Source organism: Myxocyprinus asiaticus, chromosome 31 (genome assembly GCF_019703515.2).
Source record: "Myxocyprinus asiaticus isolate MX2 ecotype Aquarium Trade chromosome 31, UBuf_Myxa_2, whole genome shotgun sequence".
Classification (NCBI taxonomy): Eukaryota; Metazoa; Chordata; class Actinopteri; order Cypriniformes; family Catostomidae; genus Myxocyprinus; species Myxocyprinus asiaticus.
The window spans coordinates 41,564,186-41,587,396 of NC_059374.1; the positions used below are offsets into that span (position 1 = coordinate 41,564,186).

Sequence of the window (23,211 nt, forward strand, 5' to 3'; positions counted from 1 at the left end):
GCAAGCAAAATTGACATTTTAACTAAAATATACCTAAAATAAAATCGATTATTATCATTAATAATAATCAATATGTTAAATATTAAATGATATAGTCTTTACACTTTGGTTTTGTGTCGAAGAAGGGGTACTTCAGCCTTACGGCACACAATGCTGGGAAACACTGCTTTAAAGCACCAGTACACAGATGGGTTTCTATATAAAACTATTCTTTGAATGTTGAATTGAAAATAACATGGAATATTTTGTTAATGACAGGGTAGTGAAATGGACTGACTTTACATCTGAATAAAACTATACTGAGTGGATGGGCTGTCTAATTCTCATCTAGGTGAATGAGGACTTCAAGCAACTTGGTCTCATAGAATCAAATTAATTTTTACGTGGCTCATTGTACGTTTAGCGGCAGTTTCCTGGTGAAATGAACACTACAAGAACAAGGCGCTACAACAACAAGTTTTATTCAGTTTCACACAAATCACGAGTAAAATGACAGATTATCAGTTTATAAACACTTATTTTCACCCTGTTCCTCACACAATGCTATCTTTTGACATCTAAACACTTTTATAAAAGTGCATGATTTGTTTTAACGTTTGCATTACATAACTACATATACAAGCTTGTTCGAATGGGATCAAATTGCGCGGTAGCTCGACTGAAAGAACGTTTCACTTGCGATGCAAAAGGACCAGGTACAAGTCCTGAAGAACATGCAAGTCCACACGTGAGCCCAAAGTCTCATAGAAGCATCACAAAATGACGTGATCGTGTTTTTTTTTTTATCTCACATTTGCTTTTATGACATGCAGTTAGGTTTAGGTTTAAGGTTTAAGGTAGGATGGTCAGTTTTGTTGATTTAGAAGTCGATAGAGCTTTAACCTTAAAAACCTCATTTGTTTGGGAGAGCATTTAACTCACTTTTAGCGTCACACAGTGGACATTTCACCTCGGAACTGCCACAATACATGGACAGTATATCAAATATTCACAATATAATTGCAATAATTATGATGACGATATAAAGTTAAGCAATATTGTGTAAAATTGCGATCATTTTAATGGCACTTTTATTAGGCAATTGCATTTTCTAAATAGCACGTCATTAGACTCATTTCACAATCCTTCTGGGCTTAACAATTAATCAAAATAACATCAGAATCACAATGTAGTCATATGTCAAGGCTGACTTTGTGTCATGAATACATGGTTTGTGCACACTATAGAGGAAATGGGTGATGCGATGATCTGTGAGCATGCTAATTAAACCAAGGAGCTCGCATAACATGCTGCTTTCAGAGGTTTTAGAGTAGTTCATGTGTATTGTGAAAGCAAAGTGCTGCAGGTTCACACAATCGTGCAATTCCAAACATTTTTAAAAGCAACAAGTTAATATACAAATGAAAAACACAACACAGTATCACAGAAAAGAAGGAAATGACAGCATCAAAATTGTAATGAGAAACACTGTAAACTACTGCAGTGCACTTTCAATGTTGTGCCAAAATAAAAACTTCAGGTGAAATTAAAGGATTAGTTCATCCAAAAATGAAAATTCAGTCATTGTTTACTCACCCCTGTGTTGTTATAACCCTATATGACTTTCTTTCTTTTTCTTAACACAAAGGGAGAAATTGTGTAAAAATATTGTGCTCAGTGATGTCATACAATGGCAGTTCATGGTGACCACCTCTTCAAGCTACAAAAGAATGCAAAAGTATAATTCAGAAGTCTAATAAATTATTCCATGAGACTCATGATTGTTATGAAAGCATACGATAAAGTTTGGTGCAAAACAATCCGAAATGTAATGTATTATTTAGTGAAAATGTTCACTGACCGTTGATCTCCTGTGCTCGTTCCTGATAGGGCATGAGAGCAACAGTTCAGGCAGCGCCCTGGCGACATTGGGGCGTTCAAGCGAAAACTCATTTTGTTTATCTAAAAACAGGTCTTGGTGACAGCAATAGTGACAACAGAACACAATACAGTTGCACAGAAAACAGAGAACAGAACTTACATGTCTGAAGTCGAAGAATTGATGCATTTCTATGCCCAGCCTTATTTTATTTGAAAGTTTTTGGAGCGGTGCCAGTTCACAGAGGTCGGAGTTACTCACACGATGATGAAAATATAAAATAAGCAATTGATAGAATGTACCGTCGCTCATCACTGCTGGTTAGGACAAAAACACTGATTAACATAGAAAATAAAATGTCCTTTGCCGTCAAGTTAGGACGCGGTGTGACTGTGGCTGCCTGTAGCCTCCTCTATGTTTCTGTTTCCAAACAGATATGATTTTCAAATACTCCATTAAAAAAAAAAAAAAAAAAAAAAAGGCTGGGCATAGAAATGCATTAATTCTTCAACTAGAAACTCTTCAGACATGTTTAGTAAGTTCTGTTCTCTGGTTTTTGTGCAGACCTGTTTTCTGAATTATACTTTTGCGTTCTTTTGAAGCTTGAAGAGTTGGTCTCCATAAACTGACATTGTATGACATCACTGAGCACAACATTTTTTCACAATTTCTCCCTTTGTGTTATGAAAAAGAAAGTCATATAGGGTTATAACAACACAGGTGTGAGTAAACAATGACTGAATTTTCATTTTTGGGTAAACTAATCCTTTAATATTACAGAAATAAATGACTATTGTTTAAATCAAATCTTATCCTCAAAATAATAGTAATAATTATTCAGTATTATATTATAATAATAAACTTGACTGTGTCCCACAGTAATAATTTAGTATTATGTTAAATTCAACTTGGTTCCAAAAGATATGTAAGGGAAGTAAATTTACAAAAATGTTTTAGTCAAAATAGATTTTGGTAAATAATGCTTTTTATTAGGCTAAATGTATCATTTTATAAGAGTGCAAATAAATAAAAACAATTAAATGTAATTCTTCACTGTGTTTATTTATTTAAACAATGTGAAAAGTTATTTTTAACTTGATTTTTGGATCATACATTAAACATTTTGAACCTACTTGACTATAATGACTGTTCAGTTGAAATATTAGTTCCTCTGAAAATAAAAACAAATAATTTTTAAGCCATTTCAGAGCAAATACAAAATTCATCCAGATATAAAGTATATCGAATATCATTAATTGGCTAAAAAATATCGAGAAATACAGTACTGTGCAAAGGCACATAAGATGTTTCACAAAAGCATTTGTCTTAAGATGGTTATTTATATCTTCAGCTTTAGTGTGTCAATAGGAAATATAAATGTTAAACTCCCAAACATTACTTTTGCAAATAGAACAGGGAGCCCTGCAACAGATGTCATGGTCCCCACAGAGTCCCCCACTGAACATCGTGTCAGTCTGAGATTACATAAAGAGACAGAAGCAATTGAGACAGCCGAAATAGATAGAAGAACTGTGGCGAATTCTCCAAGAAGCTTGAAACATCCTATCTGCCAACAACCAAGAAAAACTGTGTCCAGGTGTATCTAGGAGAATTGGGGCTGTTTTAAAGGCAAAGGTGGTCACACCAAATATTGATTTAGCTTTTTTATGTTTACTGGACTTTGTATGACATTAAGTGATAAATGAAAACTATTTATGGCATTATTTTTGAAGACATCCTCACTATGCAACATTTTTCACAAGTGCCTATAACTTTTGCACAGTACTGTACTTTTTTAGCCATATCGCACAGCCCTAGGAACCACGTAATATAATTTTGAAAAAATGTTGGGATAGTCCCGTAATTTTCATGAGATCAGGCTGGAAAGTATGGATGGATGGAAACATAGATAGAAGAGTGAAGTGTTGAATGTGTGTGTGGCTGGCATGTATTCCCATAGATAAGCTGATCGTTTGTGTTCTCACAGGAGTCAGTGTAGATCAATAGGCTGCTTTCTGCAGGCGTGGAGTTAATGAACATTACATAGAACGAACGCGTCTCTCGTCCCCTCAGACTGGAGTTACACTAATTACAGCTCTCAGATACTCAGCCATCTTTCTGTCTCTCTCTCTCTCTCTCTCTCTCTCTCTCTCTCTCTCTCTCTCTCTCTCTCTCTGCCTGGAGCCCACATGTCTACAGCCATCAAACTACACACGCAAACACATACATATACACACATTCACTTACTGTCTTCAACACACACACACACACACACACACACACACACACATCTGGATGTGTTGCTTATCTGTTGTGATATGATGTTGTGCATCTGTCACACTTACGCTTGATCGATTTGGGAACTCTCATTGGATTAATTAACATGTCTATTTATAGGAAGAATCGCCCCGTTTGTTTCTGCACGCATTGTTTAATTATAACGTCTTAAGTTGACATGAAGTTGGTATTGGGACATGAAAGGGCCACAAATCCCAATGGCTTCACAACTATTTAGCTATTTTTTTTTTTTAAGGAATATTCGGGTTCAATACAAGTTAAGCTCAATGGACAGCATTTGTGGCATAATGTTGATTACCACAAAAATAATTTCGATTCGTCCGTCCTTTAAAAAAAGCAAATATCGAGGTTAGAGTGAGGCACTTACAATGGAAGTGAATGAGGGCCAATTTTTGGAGGGTTTATAGGCTGAAATGTGAAGCTTATTTTATAAAAGCACTTATTCATTCTTCTGTTAAAACATGTGCATTATTTAAGCTGTAATGTTTTTAAATCTTAGTTTTTGTGGTCTTTTTAGGGTTTACAGTGCTCATGGCCACATAGTTGCGAAATTGGAAATAATTTTACACAGAAAAGGTTAATAAACGATTTTATACGATAGCGAATTTGTTTTAAATTATATATATTTATATATATATATATATATATATATATATATATATATATATATATATATATATATATATATATATTATTTTAATGTTTACAGATTGGCCCCATTCACTGTAAGTGCCTCACTGTAACCCAGATTGTTGCTTTTTTATTTATTTTTATTTTTTTAAAGAAAAGGAAATAAATGTTTGAAAATCAGCCGAATAGGAAAGTTGTTTTGGAGGTGTTGTTAGATTTTGCTAAAAGACAATTTCTTTGAAATAATGTGCATAGATTAAGAATGCACAATAAGACCAAGTACATGTATTAAGAAAGTAATTAGGGTCAATTGTGATTTTATGACTCAAATACATCAGTGTAACACAGCATGTCAAACCTGAATCAAGCCTTTTTGTCCAAGAACAATGTACCGTATGTTGATTTTGTTGACGACCTTTTTTGTTGTCTGTAATTACTCAAGTCAAGATAGTCAGCACATACACACGTTTTTCTCGCTATCAATGAGTGCATTTATATGCACACCAATACGCTGATAACCGTGATCCATTTTTTTTAATAATTTCTTTTTTATTTGACAATGAGAGCAAACCATGTTTACATGAGATTTGAAATCATCAGGTTATTCTCTGCTTTTAAAGTCGAAATGTAAACAGTCATGCACCCAACATTTAACCTGGTAAGAACGCTGGTAAAGGTGTTTAAATGCAATGCAAAATCTGTGTAATGGGCAAAAATCTATGTGTGCCAATTGGTTAATGATTAAACTGTTATGACCCTAGCTTGATAAATGAAAACCATTTAAGACATTTAAATGTTGTCGGCTCCTTACACACACCTCAGCAGCCACTCTACCATATATTTAGCCACTCTGTGAGATCAAGGATGAAATCCAAATCAGAAGTGAGTAAAAGAGGCTAGGATTTTTACATTCTTTGTAGGGCCGTGACTTGATGTGCATGGGCTTAAAAATACAATTTCAGTATCCTGTCACCGTGACAACCTACACGAGCTACTTCCTGTTCACTGTATTTTGTATGGAGATACCAGGTGTCTCACAAACATTTATCTTGTGTGCTTGAGCCAAGTGTTAGTCTCGAAACACTCAATGCAAAACGCTAGCTAAACAAGCTCAATTTTACACAATAGTGTGTTCCAAATTGTTTCAGAGTGCACTACATAACGCAACGCAGGTGCATTCTCAGCATTGCCGCAAGGGGTGCTATAGCGGACATTAGTGTAAATTGTCTTCTTCTACGGTCAGTTTTCTCTTTCAGGTCATCAACTGTCATAGCAGACTAACAGTTTGAAGAGAATAAAGTTAGTAAAAGATAAACTGTTGACGTGTTTATAGCTAGTGTGACGCTTCTGTTCTACCCGCTCTGTATGGGACTAGAACCGACGTCTCCAGCATGGGAGGCGGGTGCGCTAACAAGGAGGCTAAAGGCTACATTCTCTAGAGTCAGTTGCTAGTGCACCTCTTGAGGTCAGGAGAGTGAGGATTACACACATTGCACAGCTATCTATCAGCTGGCTCCCGGTACACTCACCCCCCTAAACCTCACTCCCATCTGGGTCACGGCACCATTGTGATGCTCCTGTTCTACCCGCTCTGTACGGGACTCAAACCGGCGTCTCCGGCATGGGAGGCGGGTGTACTAACAAGGAGGCTAAAGCCTCTGGCGTCAATTGCTAGTGCCCTGCTTGAGGCCAGGAGAGTGAGGTTTACAAGCTACCTACCAGCTGGCTCCCGTTACACTAGCTACTTGGCACAGACATTTGAAGTAAACTCTCTGTCGTCCCCTTGATACTAGTGAGCGTGTTTACATGCACATGTTTAATTTGTTCGTGTTTCAATAAATGAATTTAATTTTTCAAAATCAATCGGTAGAAGTGAAGTGCGTCCCGATACAATCAGTTAATACTAGCCATTAATTGTGTGTCAGTAGATGAAAATGATTATTAATACTGACATTCTTTATAATGTAATAGAGCATGCATCCAAATTCTGACGAGAATCACATTTTCCATGCGTATAAAAGGAACGTGTCACTGTCATAGAAATATGCCTGACATTCATCAAGGATGCAGTTAATGCACGAAAAACTTAAGTCCACATTTCTATTCTTCAAATTCATTGCATACAGTCCATTTACACTGCCAACTTCTTATGAATGTGCTGTCTTTGTTTAAATCGTTGGTGCTTGAGGAAATGGACTATATAATAGGACGTAGATGCTGTAATAACCGGAAAAGAACCTCAGAATTAAACTGCACTTGGTCCAGCCTTTTGCGCGTTGCTGCATGATTTCACCAAACCCACTTGTGCCTGGACTTAGCGCATGCTTCCACGAAAATACCAAAAGTTCATGGCCATGCCCATTGACTTTACGCTTATGACTTGAGGCATTGCGCTTCACTTATCGCTAGCGCTCTTAACCCTCCTAGGCTGTTCGGTCACTTTTGAACGATTTTCATTTTTGTTTTGTAATAACAATTATTTCCTCAATCTGAGTGGTTCAAGACTTGGTGACTTTATTCAGACTTGTGATCTAAACAAACAAACAAAAAATCACGTGCATTTGATGAGTGGTCATACAAAATTATACCTTGTCTGTTTGCGGTCAAAACTGACCGACCATAGGAAATGAATGGGAAAGATACTAACACAGAGCAGTTTTTTCAATATATGTGTTGATTACAATCTATATATCAGCCACGATGCTGAACAAGTGTATGCTGAGTGCAAAGCATACACACACACACACACACACACACACACACACACACACACACTTACAAACACACAGAGAGAGAGAGAGAGAAATTAATGGGTGAGACTATGATACAGGCAGAATGTAGAATGCGCGCACACAGTCACACACAATCTCACACAGTCTTAGACACACACACACACACACACACACACACACACACACAGACACACACACACACACACACACACACACACAGTCTCTCTGAGAGAGAGAGAGAGAGAGGGAAAGAGAGAGAGATGAATGGGTGAGACTATGTTACAGCCAGAATGCAGAATGAATCTGACCCCAATGTATATGCTTAGATGCCTTCCAGACAAAACACTGCATCTTTTTGCTGTTTATACTGTTCAAATATTACCATTTGGTACACATTTTTCTATTTCAAATAAATTATTGATAACAAAATGCTTATTCTATGTGTTTTCTTTGTAACACCAAATGCAAAAATAGAATTACTACACAGCAGGTGGATGCATGAAAACACTGCATCCATATAGTCATGTTATTTTTCCTTTTTTTCATCAGATCAGAACAATCTGTCCCCAGTACATGACTCATTCACATATTTTCTGCATGTTTAAACTTATAAAACTGTCATTTTTTACTATAGTGAAGTTTCATAAATTTGCTTATTTGCACATGCAAATTATGGTGAAATTGATAAATTTACATGTAAATAAGATCTAAATAACATAAAATACCAAAAAATGTGCGTCATTTTATTGTTACTACTTCAGGGAAGTGTGTTATAACATTTCATTAAAAAAAAGGGGGGGGGGGGGGTACACCTTTATTGTATCCGGTCAAAAATGACCGTAAACAGTCAAGGTGTTGAGCATTTTTGAATAGCTTAAGAGGGTTCAAATAGGGCCCTTATTTTTACTTTTACTGTCTCTAGATGGTTACACCACATGACATTTTTAAATTTAAACCCCAGAAAAAATATAAAAATGACTTTGAACATGTTCATTTCGAGTAATTGTTTTGTGAATTGCATTTATGTATTATTGAATAATTTAAAAGATCTGGACAGAAAAATTGAGCATCACGTCACTGACCCTGTAATCAGCATATTGGTATGCATGTAAACGATGAATTAAAGAAAACAGCAATCAATTTGACATTTGTTCCACAAAAGTGTGCAGTGGGATTTGATTGGATCGTTTGCTTTGATATTATTGGTTAATAGTATTTTCCCCACTCATGCAACCTTGTTTAACATGTTTAGTCAGCAGAAAAACTTATTTTCAGAGTTATTACATTTTGATGAAAGATAATGAAAACAAACTGTTTTCTTTAGAATGGCGAATCGTGCCTTTGAGCATGCCGCCAATATTTATACACGTTTAATTTGCGTAATGTGATGTCCTTTGGGGTTTGATTGGTTAGTGGATGGTTTGCTATGATATTATTGGTTAAAATGATCACTTCCCGCCCACACAGTCTTGTTTGCATCATCAGAAAAGAAAAGTTGCTTTCAGAGATTGAGAAAGACTGTTGTTGAATTTTTTTTTTGACCCCTTTTAAAATAACTGATAAATCATGCACAATAAGACCAGGAACATTTATTAATTTAATTAGGGTCCGTTTTGATTTCATATTTTTAAATGCCAGTGGTATCATTTGTAAAAGCAAGGACAAGCAATCACAAAAAGACAACACAAAATACCAATGAAGCTGCTTAACACCCTTTGCATTGCACTTCAAGTACTTGGGAAGAATGTTAGTGAATGTTTAACACCGCAGTCCCAGTTTGTGAAAACAGCTGAATCGTGGGAGAGAGGGGTTAGTCTCTCTCCGATGTCTCACAGTTGTCTCATCCTCTTCTCCACATTCTTTAGCAGTGACGGAAACGATGACGATCCTACAGAGGTAAAATTCTCCATCGCCTTAAAAAATGTACGGCAGAAAGGAACAAAAAAGATAGAGAGGGAGAAAGAGAGAGAGAGAGAGAGAGAGAGGAGGAGCCTGCTAAGGTATATTTTTCTATCGCTCTTTTCCCTAAAAATAAATCCTTAAAAAATCCACTGTTGTAGCATACTTTCCACCAATAAATACTCCTTTACCTATAGCTAAGTTAACTAATACACAGTCATCTCTTTTTCTCTCTCTCTTTAATTCTTTGTCTCTCTCACCAGTACAAAAGACATTGAGAGCAAAGCAAGTGAGTTTAATTTAATTACATCTGACTGACAAAATACGTCATGCCCTCTATGGCACTATGTGTGTAAGACTGTAGACCTAGAGGTTTGTGAGCACATTACCATTATAGTAGTGACGATAACAGTTCTGTTTTCCATAGCCGAGTCATTGCCCATGGAGAGCTCGTTCTGGACCAGAACCAATTTATCCAAGTCGTTCCAGTAACCGATCTGCAAATAGACAAGGGTGATCCATTCTGTGTGTGTGTGTGTGTATGTGTGTTTATACGTTTTTTTTGTGTGTGTCTGACCTTGCGAGGGCCGTTACTCTTTAGCTCAAAGACGTCCATGGTATAGTTGACTCTCCGTCCATAATGATCAAACTGGATATTCCCAGTGAGACCCTGGATTCTCACCTTTACACAAACACACAGATGTACAACGAAAGTTTAGTAAGACAGCAATTACTTTACTGGTGGGAAAAAAAGCATCAAAAGGTGTTATTTTGAACAGGAACTAACTGTCATGTTGGTTTAATTGACTCAAAAGTAAAGGGATAGTTCACCCAAAAATGAAAATTCTCTCATCGCTTACCCTCATGCCATCCCAAATGTGTATGACTTTCTTTCTTCTGCTGAACACAAACGAAGATTTGAAGTAGAATATCTCTGCTCAGTAGGTCCTTACAATGCAAGTGAATGGTGGCCAGAACTTTGAAGGTCCAAAAAGCATATACAGGCAGCATAAAAGTAATCCAAATGACTCCAGTGGTTTAATCCATGTCTGCAGAAGCGATATGTTAGGTATAGATGAGAAACAATCAATATTTAAGTCCTTTCTTATTATAAATTCTCCTCCCTGACCAGTAGGTGGCGATATGTGCAAAGAATGCGAATCGCCAGAAACAAAAGAAGAATGTGCGAGTAAAAGTGGAGATTTATAGTAAGAAAGGACTTAAATATTGATCGTTTCTCATTATTTATCATATCTCTTCAGAAGACATGTATTAAACCACTGGAGGCGTATGGATTACTTTTATGCTGCCTTTATTTGCTTTTTGGACCTTCAAATTTCTGGTCACCATTCACTTGCATTGTATGGACCTACAGAGATGAGATATTCTACTTAAAGTCTTCGTTTATGTTCAGCAGAGGAAAGAAAGTCATACACATCTGGGATGGCATGAGGGTGAGTAAATGATGAGAACATTTTCATTTTTGGGTGAACTAGTTTTTAAGTGTTGCCTTGTACTTTTCACTGCTTTAATATTTGATTTATGAAACATGCTATGCATCTTGGGACATTTTCAGACCATGAAGCTTGCTTGGTTTTTCCAAAACAGGGGCTAAAATTGTTACAATATTGCATTTTCTCCTTAGTTCGGTTCGCTTTCCCCAGGCAACATTTCAAAATGTACCAAAATTCTGTTAATAAAAGTCACATGTTAGCAAACTATCCCCTCATTGGTCAGAATGTGCGCTGTTCCGTGATACACCAATATACCAGATAAAGCAATGTACCGGTAAAAATGTGCCATTGTGTATTGTTTGTCACAGCTATGGGTGGCACTAGGGGTGGGCTAATGGGGGCTTAAGCTCAGAATGTTTTTATCGTATTGTTGAGATGTCAAAATTACCAGTATTTCGGTATCAAGTTGATGCTCAAATATAAATTACTCAATATGGTACCCACACGCTGTCATACTGGCGGCTGCTTTCCAGCACTTGTGAGTGTACCGAAGAAGAGCGCTCGCGACTCGCGATTGCAGCTGTGTGTGGATGGTCAAAATGCCTGTTTTGGTGAGATATTGGAAACTGTGTTGACTTGGTCCATCCAGATGCAATTAGTACCAAATATTTAGATACATAACCCCGAAAACAAAGAGTAATGAACAGATGTGCTCAAGGAATTTGCAAATGAGCCAGGACATTTGCATTTTTTTCATAACTTTTATTAGGACACAATGCAATGAACCTTGCAAACTATCCCCCCCCCCCCCCCATTTTAGCCTGCTCACTTCTAAAGTAACTTAAAAACACCCGATGAATCAATGAATGATTAAAAACTAGGGCTGTCAATTTAATGCATTAATTCAGTGCGATTAATTACATAAAAAATTAACACAATATATCATGTCCGCGGACCGTAGTAAGAAATATTGCTACCACTGGAGCAATTCAAGCTTGAAGTACCACCTGTTTTCTCCAGGGGGCAGTAAGCGAAACTCCAGCTGTTTAGGCAACGCGCAGCAGACAGCACAAGATGAGGATGGACGCGTTCTTGCGTTCAAAACACAGCTTGACGGAGCGCAAATCTGAACGCAGGGATCTCAAGACGTGTTTTTCTATGTTTCAAACTACGTTTAACTTGACACAGTGACCTAAAAACAGTACGTTTATGATGCGACGCAACTAAAGTGAGACGCCCCAAAAGCATCCGTCTGACGCAGGTGTACATTGTTGTGTCCTTGGAAAAGCCCTTATAATAAATATATATCAGACAGATTGAAGAATTCAGTTGCAAAATGGATTGCTGTGAACTGTACTGTAGGCCAATGATTGGATTATGTTCAATAATATGGAAATAAACAATACATGTATATTGGATTCTAAAGCCACATTTTTAATTGACTGATAGCCCCCCCCCCCCCCCCCCCACCATACCCCTGATTATCTATCATTCGGATGGATATGAGTTGTACAAGTTCCGTTGTGGTTATTTTTATCTGCCATTAGTTAGTTTTGTGTTACTTCTGCATTGAAAAGTGCATGTTTTTACGGTCATAGAGCTTTCTCATGCACACATACAAACAGCATAGAGAGTGAAGCCACATAAAGATGGTTAAAATGAAAACTGATGCCCTTTCATGCCTCCTAAAACATTAGTACTAATGCTGTCCTACCTGTGTCTGTTCTGCCACTATCCAACAGAGAGAAGCGATCGTAGGAACTAAAATTACGTACAGATTTCTTCTCCAAAGATCCATCAAGTGTGCTCATGGTAATCATGGGGATATTGGTTGATTTGTTGGCCTGTTGGGTCAGATTGCATTCTCACTACAAGCGAACCGCTCCAGATTTTGTTTGGAATCGGATTGAAACTACCTTGTTAAGGTGGTCTCAGACCTCACCTTTTTAACAGAGTCCCGCCCACACTTACCTGTTTCAAAGTACGTTCCATGTCAATGCCCTGATTCCAAGGAGCAGCAGGGTTGGCCAGACAGTCTCCAGCGTTGCCTCTGCGAGAGATGTCAATCTTTTGTCTGCGTAGATTTCGAAATGCCTCAGCCATCACCAACACGCCATCATATGTCAGAGAGGATGAGTACTGAAGAGGAAAACAAAATATTGTTTTCTTACTTAATTTGGACTGTTTCCCATCAAAAATATTTGCTGCAGTATGACATTTGAATATTGCACAAATCACTGATCAGTGATGACAGTTTTTGCGTACCTTAATGCTTTGCTTATATTTTTATTTCCTGTCTAGGGCCCCTGATATCCTCGTAGAGGGCTGGATTTGGCCTGCGGGCCAACCTTTAAAGTCGGCATGAAACAATTGAAAAAATAGACCCTATTTTTGTTCTCAATGCATGTTACTGGTTTTATTGTGAACGATTCATCCATGCATATACAGTATATTTTTTTATAAACAAATATTTTTAATCAAAACGTCATGACTTGCTCTTTCGCTTGTATGACTGAGTCTCCTGTGCCAATCGTCCCCTTCAAGAGCCTGTCATGTACACAAACTTGGTGCAGAGATGTTGCAGAGGTGTATTTTCGACTGTTTCCATCCTAAAACCCTGTTCAATTCCCTACATTGGTTACAGGCCCGCTGTTTGAATTTTTACTTTTCCAAGAAGTATAAATAGCTGCGAATTTACTGTTGTGTTCAAGCTGGAAATGCCTCGCATGCTTCCATTGTATGCATCAGTCGGGTGGAGTTAATTCATATTTTTTAATACAGGCATTTTTTTGAGGTATCTTAGGATGCAAAGCACGAGTAAGTGCTCTTTATTTTTATATCTAGTGTGTTGTGATAAAAAACATTTAAATTCTGAGATCTTCTACTTGCTTGTTTCTTATTCATCTGCAATGGACTTGCACAACTGCTTCAGCCTTGTCGTAAGCAAACACCGCAATGTGTTCTGTGTGTTTGACGGCTAGTTATGTATTAATGTTGTCAGTTACATCATTGTTTGGTTCTCAAGTTAGTGGAAAATTGGGCCATTATTTAGGTCATTTCTTAGTTTTCCCTGTAACTGGCTCTGGCATAAGCAGCACGGTGGAAAGGGGTATGTGTGTGTGTGGCTGTAAACTAATGCTGCATTCCATTCAACTCGTAAAGTCGAAATTTTCAACTTCCTACGAGGAAAAGTGCCCCTTACGAAAATCGAGAGTTCATGGCAAATTTGCCACAAACTTGCCTCAAATTCGCCACTGATAATTTTCACATGCAAATGAGCTTTGCGGCAAACTTGCAGCAAATTTTCCATTGTTGCCAAAGGTTTCCCGGAGGTTTACCATTACCGGCGAAGAGCTGCAAACTTCAGGCAAACATTTGTGGCGAATCAAAAGCTCATTTGCATGTGAAAATAACGAGCGGCTAGTTTAGATTTTTTGTAAGGGCAATGGAATTCCACTTGAAGTCGTACTTCCGATTTGAAAACTTGTGTGGAAATCTTCAACTCCGATTTCACATGAGGCGTCACACAAACATGTCGGCAAACGGACAGATGAACAAAGTTAGTGATAAGCTTTCACTTTTATTCAATAATATCGATCAGTGAGTCAAAGTTCCAACATTACATGATATTAAAACTTGTTTAACAAATGTTTGTAGAGACAGGTGTACAAAACATGCTAAATTATACTCTCTTTTGATAATCGTACACCTGTAGCACAAATGCTAGCGTTGCAGCATTGTTCATCAATTGTGTTGGTAGGAGACGTCTCTGGTAACAGTCAAACGCCTGCTAAGCTAACAGGAGCATTGCTGTTTTGTTTGCTTATACGTCACCTTATACATCAAATCAGAGATCGGAGATATCAAGTCATATCAAGTTTCACACATTCCACTGAATGGAACATAGCATAAAGCCTTTGATATGTGCTGCCCCCACTTCCTGTTTCAGTCAGAAAAATACCAAATAGAACTGCGCTCAACAAGGCAATTCACTGCGACTTTAAGTATCTCTGATATCTCTGTAATCATCTTGTCAACTCTGTCAAAGATTTTGAGAGAATACGGGGATAAAAAGAGCACAGGGTTCTCAATCTTTCTCTATTAACATTTTTTGGAGCACAGGAAGGAAAAAACGTCCAACCTTACCAATTGTCAAAATAAATATTTTATGATTTCCATAAAGTAATATGGAATCACACGTATTTGCATGAAGTATTTGCATAAGTCTCATTGGCTGGGACAGAGGGCACGTACTGACAGGAGGCGTTATGAATGAACCTGATCAGCACAAATAAAGATTAATGGTTCTAGCCACAGGCATAATAACATCCAATTAACATCGAGGGAAAGATAGAAATACACAGCAATCATTACAGAGGAGCCAGCTGAAAATAAGGGCGAGAGAAGAAAATCATCAGGGCTCCTGCCTGTAAAGTGTGCTCTAATGAACCCATTAAATTGTTCTGATGTTACTGATCATTTATACCAGCATCTGCACGATGGAAACAATAATCAATGTGAGTGGAGAAGGAGCTCCAGGTTATCGATGACAAAAAGAACAGATTAAGAGAAGTGCATTTGTGTATGTGTGTGGTATTAACCCTCCTATTGCATTCAGAATCTGCATACACCTTTTGCATGAGTGGGTCAGTTTTGAATTGAAGTTTATAAAACATTTACAAGCCAATGGTTTTCATCTAAAACCATATTGTGTCATTTATTCCTTCTTAAAATAGTACATCAAGCTACTGCTTTTGGTGAAATGTGTCATTTCTGCACCACTAGCTTCACCAAACATGATTGCAAAGAAATATATATAAATAAAACAAAATTTTGACAAGAAAAAAATAGCTTCATGCCATGTGATCCACATTTGGTTTTCGACCACTGAAATTGAGAGCCCATATCTCTGGGATTTCACCATAGTGGGCCTCAAAGATGAAGATACAAAAAGTAAAGTTTGTTCTGATCCAGCATCTAAAAGGATATTAAGATATCTTTAGTACTTCTGGAATTATAGGCACTCAAATAAAAAATAAAAAACAAATAAAAAAAATGTATAAAACCAAAAAGTGCTTTTTTCCCATTTTTGGACTCTCACCATTGGCATATAATGCAACAAGCGGTGCTGATGTCAACTGATTTTAGTAATAGACCTACCTATCTCTGTGTAAAAATAAAATCATGACGCTGGCACCTTTCTGTGGTTATTTTTTTTACCTATATCATAGACGAAAATTGTCAATTTAACCCCCTCTCTTCAAAATAATAAATAAATAACTCAATCAATATTAATCCATGGCATTTAATATTTTGGCTTTCATCATCATTTATGTTTCTTTTCAGAAAAGTATGAACAAAATACATTTCAGCTTGGTAAGTTTCTATGCTTTTTTCATCTTAAAACATTCACTGGTTCCCCAGCCTCCGCTCAACTGGCTAACATGTGGCTTTGGCTGCAGTCTGTAAAGGCTTAATTGACTAAAATATGGCCAGAGCTGCTGCCTGTGGAATTTTATTGGCTAAAGCTTGAGGACGGATTTGCCTTGTCACAGTCTGATTGGCTAAACATTTATGACTGGAATTCTGCCACATGCATCTGACAGGATTCTCGAATCCCAAATCCAGCCTGATTTAACCGACCAGCTATTGGCTGCAGCAATAAACAACCATTTCAATACACACTGTTTGAGTAGATAAGGAATTATTCTGCAAACACTGATAGCTATATAAATAGGTATAAAATATGCAGTAGTCTACTGCATCTTTCACAACATACTATAGCACTCAAAATGCAAGATAGGGAGTTGCACTGGTAAATTGCATTCAACACCATTTTTAAGGACATGTTTACGCTGTGTTACCTGATTTGCATAATTCCTTTAGTGAATCAGGTGCTAAAGCAACACAGATATTGCGTGCAAATAAATGCTATCAGTGGTTGAAATTGATTTTTAGTAAATTTCCCCCTGAGTTTATTTGTTGTTAGTTTACTGGTGTTTGCCTTGGTGTTTAATGATGTTGTAAATGTATTTGTGTTTACCCGAGGTGGGCTCTCAGAACCGGGGTACTCCCTCTGGTCTAGTTTGTTCCAGCGTTGCATTAGTTTGATCACCATTGGTTTGCTGAAATCCACCAACTGAAAACCAGTTACATTTGCCCCGCCATGCATAAACCTCTCTAGAGAGATATCCTTAAAACCCTGCAGAGAGAAAGAAAGAGAGAGATTGAGAGTGAAAGCAAATGAAATCGATTCATTCCAAAGATAAAAAAAAAAAAAAAAAAAAATGGGAGATGAAGGAAAATAAGATTGTTAGAGGCAAGAATGTAAGGCAGAGAAAGAGAAAATAAGCGAGAGTGAGTTATTTCTTAATATCTCTGCTGCTGACACACGAACAAATGTCAACACTGTACGTCAAAGCGCAGCAAAAATAAGCGAAGATAAATTGCATGTAACAAAATTCGAATTCAGCAGTCCATCATAGTCTCTTGAGACTAACAACCGTTCCTAAAGAATGTATAATCTAATAAATACAAGCTAAATTGCACTTCACACCGAAACACCACACCCATATGTTCTTGTTGAGCATTTAAGTTCAAAAGCATTGGCATTAATATTAAAATGCTCATTCCTAACAGCCATCATTTCCACTTGCGGGAATTGCTCCCTTTCAGACCATTACTTTATGGTTTGGCAGACTTTGTTTTGCACACAGGGGCATTGTCATGCTCAAACAGAGACTGTATGCCCCATTATACTAAATAAGGAGATTACACAGTCTTTCACAGAAACTGATAACTTACAATAAAATAATTTATATCTCAAATAAAAGATTTGGTTAAGATTCAGATAACAACAGCTGCTATAGAGAACTTTTATGTAAGTAGAGTCCATGATATTATTTTCCTATCTACCCAATATGCTAAAGTAACTTGGTTTGGTTTGGAAAGGAAAAAACAAAGGTCAGGAAAGTAGAAAAATTTAAGGAATTAGGAAAAATAAAAGGAAAAGAGAAATGAAAGAGGAAAAAGGAAAGGTGTACATGTTTCACCTACCCGGTCTCATGAGAAGTCATAATAATAAAACGAGATGGTGAAATCGTAAGAAATTATACAAGGTGGCTCACACAAAAATGCATGGCTTCTACTCTCATATAGAAAAAAGTGCAAACAAACGAATGTTTGTTTTACAGGTTTTCTTCTTAGTTTAATAATCACATAATAAATTGGTCTGAATAAAATAGGTGTCATTTTAGAGCTTAGAATCTGGACTTTACAATGCATATATTTGCTAATTTTACCACACCAGTTATACTAGCCATGAGTTTTATACTGGTGGAAAGGTCTCGATTTGTAGAATGCAATGAGCACATTTGTTTCACTCAGAGGCCAAACTGCAGTGAGTTTTAGTGTATGAAATTCCCACAGACACACATAAATATAATAAACAGGAGTGTCTTTTTGTCACATTTTTCCTTATTACTTCCTGAAACATACATATACCATAGACATTGACATATCTTAACTTACAGCAGACTATCCTGATTCAAACGAGCCCAAACACAACATGTTACGTAGATCTTGAAATATTCCTCAAAGAGTGTACATGGAAAGACGATGCACAAAAGGGTGCTCAACACACATTGTGTGTGTGTGTGTGTGTGTGTGTGTGTGTGTGTGTGTGTGTGTGTGTGTGTGTGTGTGTTGTGTGTGCTCACATGTCCGAGGACTTTGTGTGTGAAAACACATGCACATATGTGCTCATCTAAAGGATTGGGATGCTCCTGAACACGTAATATTTCTGTATTTTGTAGTCCAATCCATTAATTTCCAATGGCCGGTCATTTTTGACCGGGAACACAACAAGTGTAACAAAGTGAAATAAAACCAAAAAAATTTAAAGAAAATTGTCATTTTTCGTTTTCAGATACCATATGTGAACGAAGTCAAGGAATTTTATTCCAATTGGATTAAGTAAAAAAAAAAAAAGTAAAATAAATAATAAGGAAAATAAAAAGTCATCCGGGGCAAAATGGGAACGGGAACACAACATAAGGGTTAAAGTGTTGAATAGCAGGCTAGCTAAAATGTAATGCCTGTATTGTGCCATTTGAAATTCTGTTGGTTGATTTGTCTAAAAGTCGTACCTTTTAGACAGAGTTGTCATGAGACTGTTGATTTCACAGAGCGCTTCTATCATTGAGAATTACTGCCAGAGGACACATTGTCCTCTACATTCGTTTATTTGCTGTACCCCTCAATTACTGCATTGCCAGCACTCACCAGGTTTGCGATGATGTAATGATATCCTTTCACATGTTTTCCCACACTCACCACCTGAAAGAGAAATATATAAAGAATTTAGAGTGAAATTAGAAGTAGGAATTACCCAGTTTTATTCAATGTCTTATGCACATGTGTTTTTTTTGTCATTTTATTGATATGCATTTGTACCCTACACTGTCTTTCTTAGCATGATGTTTTTTAAATTGAGTCTGTGTATACTGTATGTTCAACAAACTATCACAAAAAAAAGCTTATTATAAAAACCCAACAAGGCAGGAAAACAGTGTCTTCATGAGATGTTATGTCATCTTGTCTACTCTGATCTTGATATCAAAAATTAAAGCTTTCTAAAAAAATGTTTTTATCTTAAAATAGTTTATTGTAGCACACTTAAAAAGTGCAAAGAACAATAAGTAAACTATTTTAGCTTGACTCCTCTCAAAGAGTATAACACTGTGGCTCTGTGGTGCTAGCAAAACATTGCTTTACCAACGGCCTGAGTTTGGGGCGACCAATGTTTGCCCCGACCAATGGCAGACAGGGTGAGTGTTCAGGAAACTGTTGGAAAATTATAATTTTTGCAATTCAATTTGGTCATTTTCGTGGTACAGAAATCACACACTTCACCTTTAAGCATATGGATCTGGTTTTGCTTAAATTGTTTATGACCTGTACTTGATAACAGAACATTGTTTAAGGCATTTACCTTAAACATTATCGGCCTTTTAAGTATAATCAACACCATTGCACATATACTGTAGACACACTTTCTGCCATTCTCTCTTGATGGTGATGCAAATTCCACATCTGTTCAAGGAAGATGGCACATGTTGGCAGTGCATGTAGAGAGAACATTCTGTTGATGTTGTACCTGACTATGTCCAACTGAGATACGGCTTGTGTGTGCGTGTCTGGTTGTATTTGCCAAGTCTTCTGTCAGGCAGATAGATGAAACCTTAAATGTCTGCCAGAGGAGTGCAGGAATGCAACAGACGGAGCGTGCAACTATCAAACACGCCCCCCCATAGCTGAGTTCATTGATCAGACATGCAGAGAGCTGAGCGATGACTCCTGATGCTGCTCTTGTTTCAAGCATCATTACAGCGCTAAAACACTGTAACTGTCACACATTTGCTCAAACACACTCTACACAAGTATACAAACAGAGACCCAAATGTTTGGCTACTGCATTGCAAGCGTCTCATTAAACACACTTAATGTGCGTTCTTGCGTGACTGTGGCGGTTACAAACCTCAGTACCCAAGAGGGTGATAGAGTTACTTTCAGATGTCTGTGCCATTAAACCGGATGTGTAATTATTCAGGCCACTAGCAATAAACATGTTTATGAGATCTAGCTTGCTCAACTAGATTCTCTTAAAACTTTTTGCTTTCTAGTAAATTTAAGATTTGAGTCTAAAAATGATTTTATTTTCTGAAATAGTTTTGTTCTCCCTAAAAATAAGTTTTGCGTTCCCTTGCAAAACGTTTACTTTCCCTTCCAAGTTATGTTCCCTCACAATAGGATTCGTGTTCCCTCGCAACAGGTTTTGCGTTCCCTCGCAATACGTTTTGCATTCTTTCGCAATATGTTTGCATCCCCTCCCAATTTCTGTTTTCTCACAATAGGTTTTGTGTTCCCTCACAATACATTTTGCACTCCCTCACAACACGTTTTGCGTTCCCTCACAATTTCTGTTCCCTAGCAAAACGTTTTGTGTCCCCTCACCATAGTTTGTGTTCCCTCACAATATGTTTTGTCTTCCCTCGCAATATGTTTGCGTCCCTTCTCATTTTCTGTTCCTCACAATAGGTTTCACGTTCACTCGCAATAGGTTTTGTGTTTCCTCGCAACGCATTTTCATTCTCTCGCAATAGGTTTTGTGTTTCCTCGCAACGCATTTTCATTCTCTCGCAACACGTTTTGCGTTCCCTCCCAATTTCTGTTCACTCGCAATAGGTTTCGCGTTCACTCGCAATAGGTTTTGTGTTTCCTCGCAACGCATTTTCATTCCCTCGCAACACGTTTTGCGTTCCCTCCCAATTTCTGTTCCCTCGCAATAGGTTTCGCGTTCACTCGCAATAGATTTTGTGTTTCCTCGCAACGCATTTTCATTCCCTCGCAACACGTTTTGCGTTCCCTCCCAATTTCTGTTTCCTCGCAATAGGTTTTGCATTCACTCGCAATAGGTTTCGCGTTCACTCACAATATGTTTGCGTCCCTTCTCAATTTCTGTTCCTCGCAATAGGTTTTGCGTTCCCTCGCAATTTCTGTTCCTTCGCAGTAATTTTTGTGTTCCCTTATAATACATTTTGTGTTTCCTCGCAATAGGTTTCGCGTTCACTCGCAATAGGTTTTGTGTTTCCTCGCAACACATTTTGCGTTCCCTCCCAATTTCTGTTTCCTCGCAATAGGTTTCGCGTTCACTCGCGATAGGTTTTGCATTTCCTCGCAACATGTTTTGCGTTCCCTCGCAACACGTTTTCCGTTCCCTCCCAATAGTTTCTGTTCCCTCACAATATGTTTTGTGTTCTCTTGCAACAGGTTTCATGTTTCCTCGCAATACATTTTGCGTTCCCTCACAACACATTTTGTGTTCCCTCGCAACGTTTTCCATTCTCTCCCAATTTCTGTTCCCTAGCAATATGTTTTGTGTCCCCTCACCATAGTTTGTGTTCCCTCACAATATGTTTTGTCTTCCCTCGCAATATGTTTGTGTCCCTTCTCAATTTCTGTTCCTCGCAATAAGTTTCGTGTTCCCTCATAATACATTTTGTGTTCCCTCGCAATACGTTTTGCGTTCCCTCGCAATTTCTGTTCCCTCGCAATAGGTTTCGCGTTCACTCGCAATAGGTTTTGTGTTTCCTCGCAACGCATTTTCATTCCCTCGCAACACGTTTTGCGTTCCCTCCCAATTTCTGTCTCGCAATAGGTTTTGTTTCCTGGCAATAGATCTTGTGTTCCCTCACAATACATTTTGCACTCCCTCACAACATGTTTTGCGTTCCCTCCCAATTTCTGTCTCGCAATAGGTTTTGCGTTCACTCGCAATAGGTTTCGCGTTCACTCGCAATAGGTTTTGCATTTCCTTGCAATATGTTTGTGTCCCTTCTCAATTTCTGTTCCTCGCAATAGGTTTTGCATTCCCTCGCAATTTCTGTTCCCTCGCAATAAGTTTTGTGTTCCCTCATAATACATTTTGCGTTTCCTCGCAACGCATTTTCATCCCTCCCAATTTCTGTTTCCTCGCAATAGGTTTTGTTTCCTGGCAATAGATCTTGTGTTCCCTCATAATACATTTTGCATTGCCTCACAAGTTTTGCGTTCCCTCCCAATTTCTGTTTCCTCGCAATAGGTTTCGTGTTCACTCGCAATAGGTTTTGCGTTTCCTCGCAACACATTTTGCGTTCCCTCGCAACACATTTTGCGTTCCCTCGCAACACGTTTGCGTTCCCTCGCGACATGTTTTCCGTTCCCTCCCAATAGTTTCTGTTCCCTCACAATATGTTTTGTGTTCTCTTGCAATAGGGTTCATGTTCCCTCACAACACATTTTGTGTTCCCTCGCAACATGTTTTCCATTCCCTCCCAATAGTTTCTGTTCCCTCACAATATGTTTTGCGTTCCCTCGCAACATATTTTGAGTTCCCTCCAAATAGTTTCTGTTGCCTCATTATAATTTGCGTTCCCTTGCAATGCGTTTTACATTCCCTCGCCATAGTTTGCATTCCCTCACAATACGTTTTGTGTTCGCTCACCATAGTTTGCGTTTCACTGCAATAAGTCTTGCTTTCCCTCGCCATAGTTTACATTCCTTTGCAATACGTTTTGCTTTGCCTCACAATAATTGCGTTCTTTTGTAATATGTCTTGGTTTCCATCACAATAGTTTCTGTTTCCTCACAATACATCTTGCTTTCCCTTGCCATAGTTTGCATTCCCTCACAATACGTCTTGCTTTTCCTAGCAATCTTTTTATTTTTTTGTGGTTATGGTTTTACTACAAATACCAACTATGGTTCAAGTATGGTTACTGCAGTAAAACCATGGTTAATT

General features: G+C 37.8%; 1 protein-coding gene across 5 annotated transcripts in view; it reads right to left on the reverse strand.

The window, feature by feature from the left end:
- The window catches only part of LOC127422584 (glutamate receptor 4-like), a 130,498-nt gene that overhangs the window by 60,775 nt on the left and 46,512 nt on the right, over positions 1-23,211 (reverse strand). For 4 of the 5 annotated variants that reach the window (XM_051666236.1, XM_051666234.1, XM_051666238.1 and 1 more), the window contains exons 5-9: positions 19,155-19,208; positions 16,915-17,073; positions 12,843-13,010; positions 9,995-10,099; positions 9,807-9,914 (exon numbers count right to left, since the gene is read on the reverse strand). In XM_051666236.1, the coding sequence (XP_051522196.1) occupies positions 9,807-9,914; positions 9,995-10,099; positions 12,843-13,010; positions 16,915-17,073; positions 19,155-19,208 (594 nt within the window). Of the gene's footprint in view, positions 1-8,983; positions 9,432-9,806; positions 9,915-9,994; positions 10,100-12,842; positions 13,011-16,914; positions 17,074-19,154; positions 19,209-23,211 lie in introns of those variants that run through there. The other variant, XM_051666239.1, reaches the window with a different exon arrangement.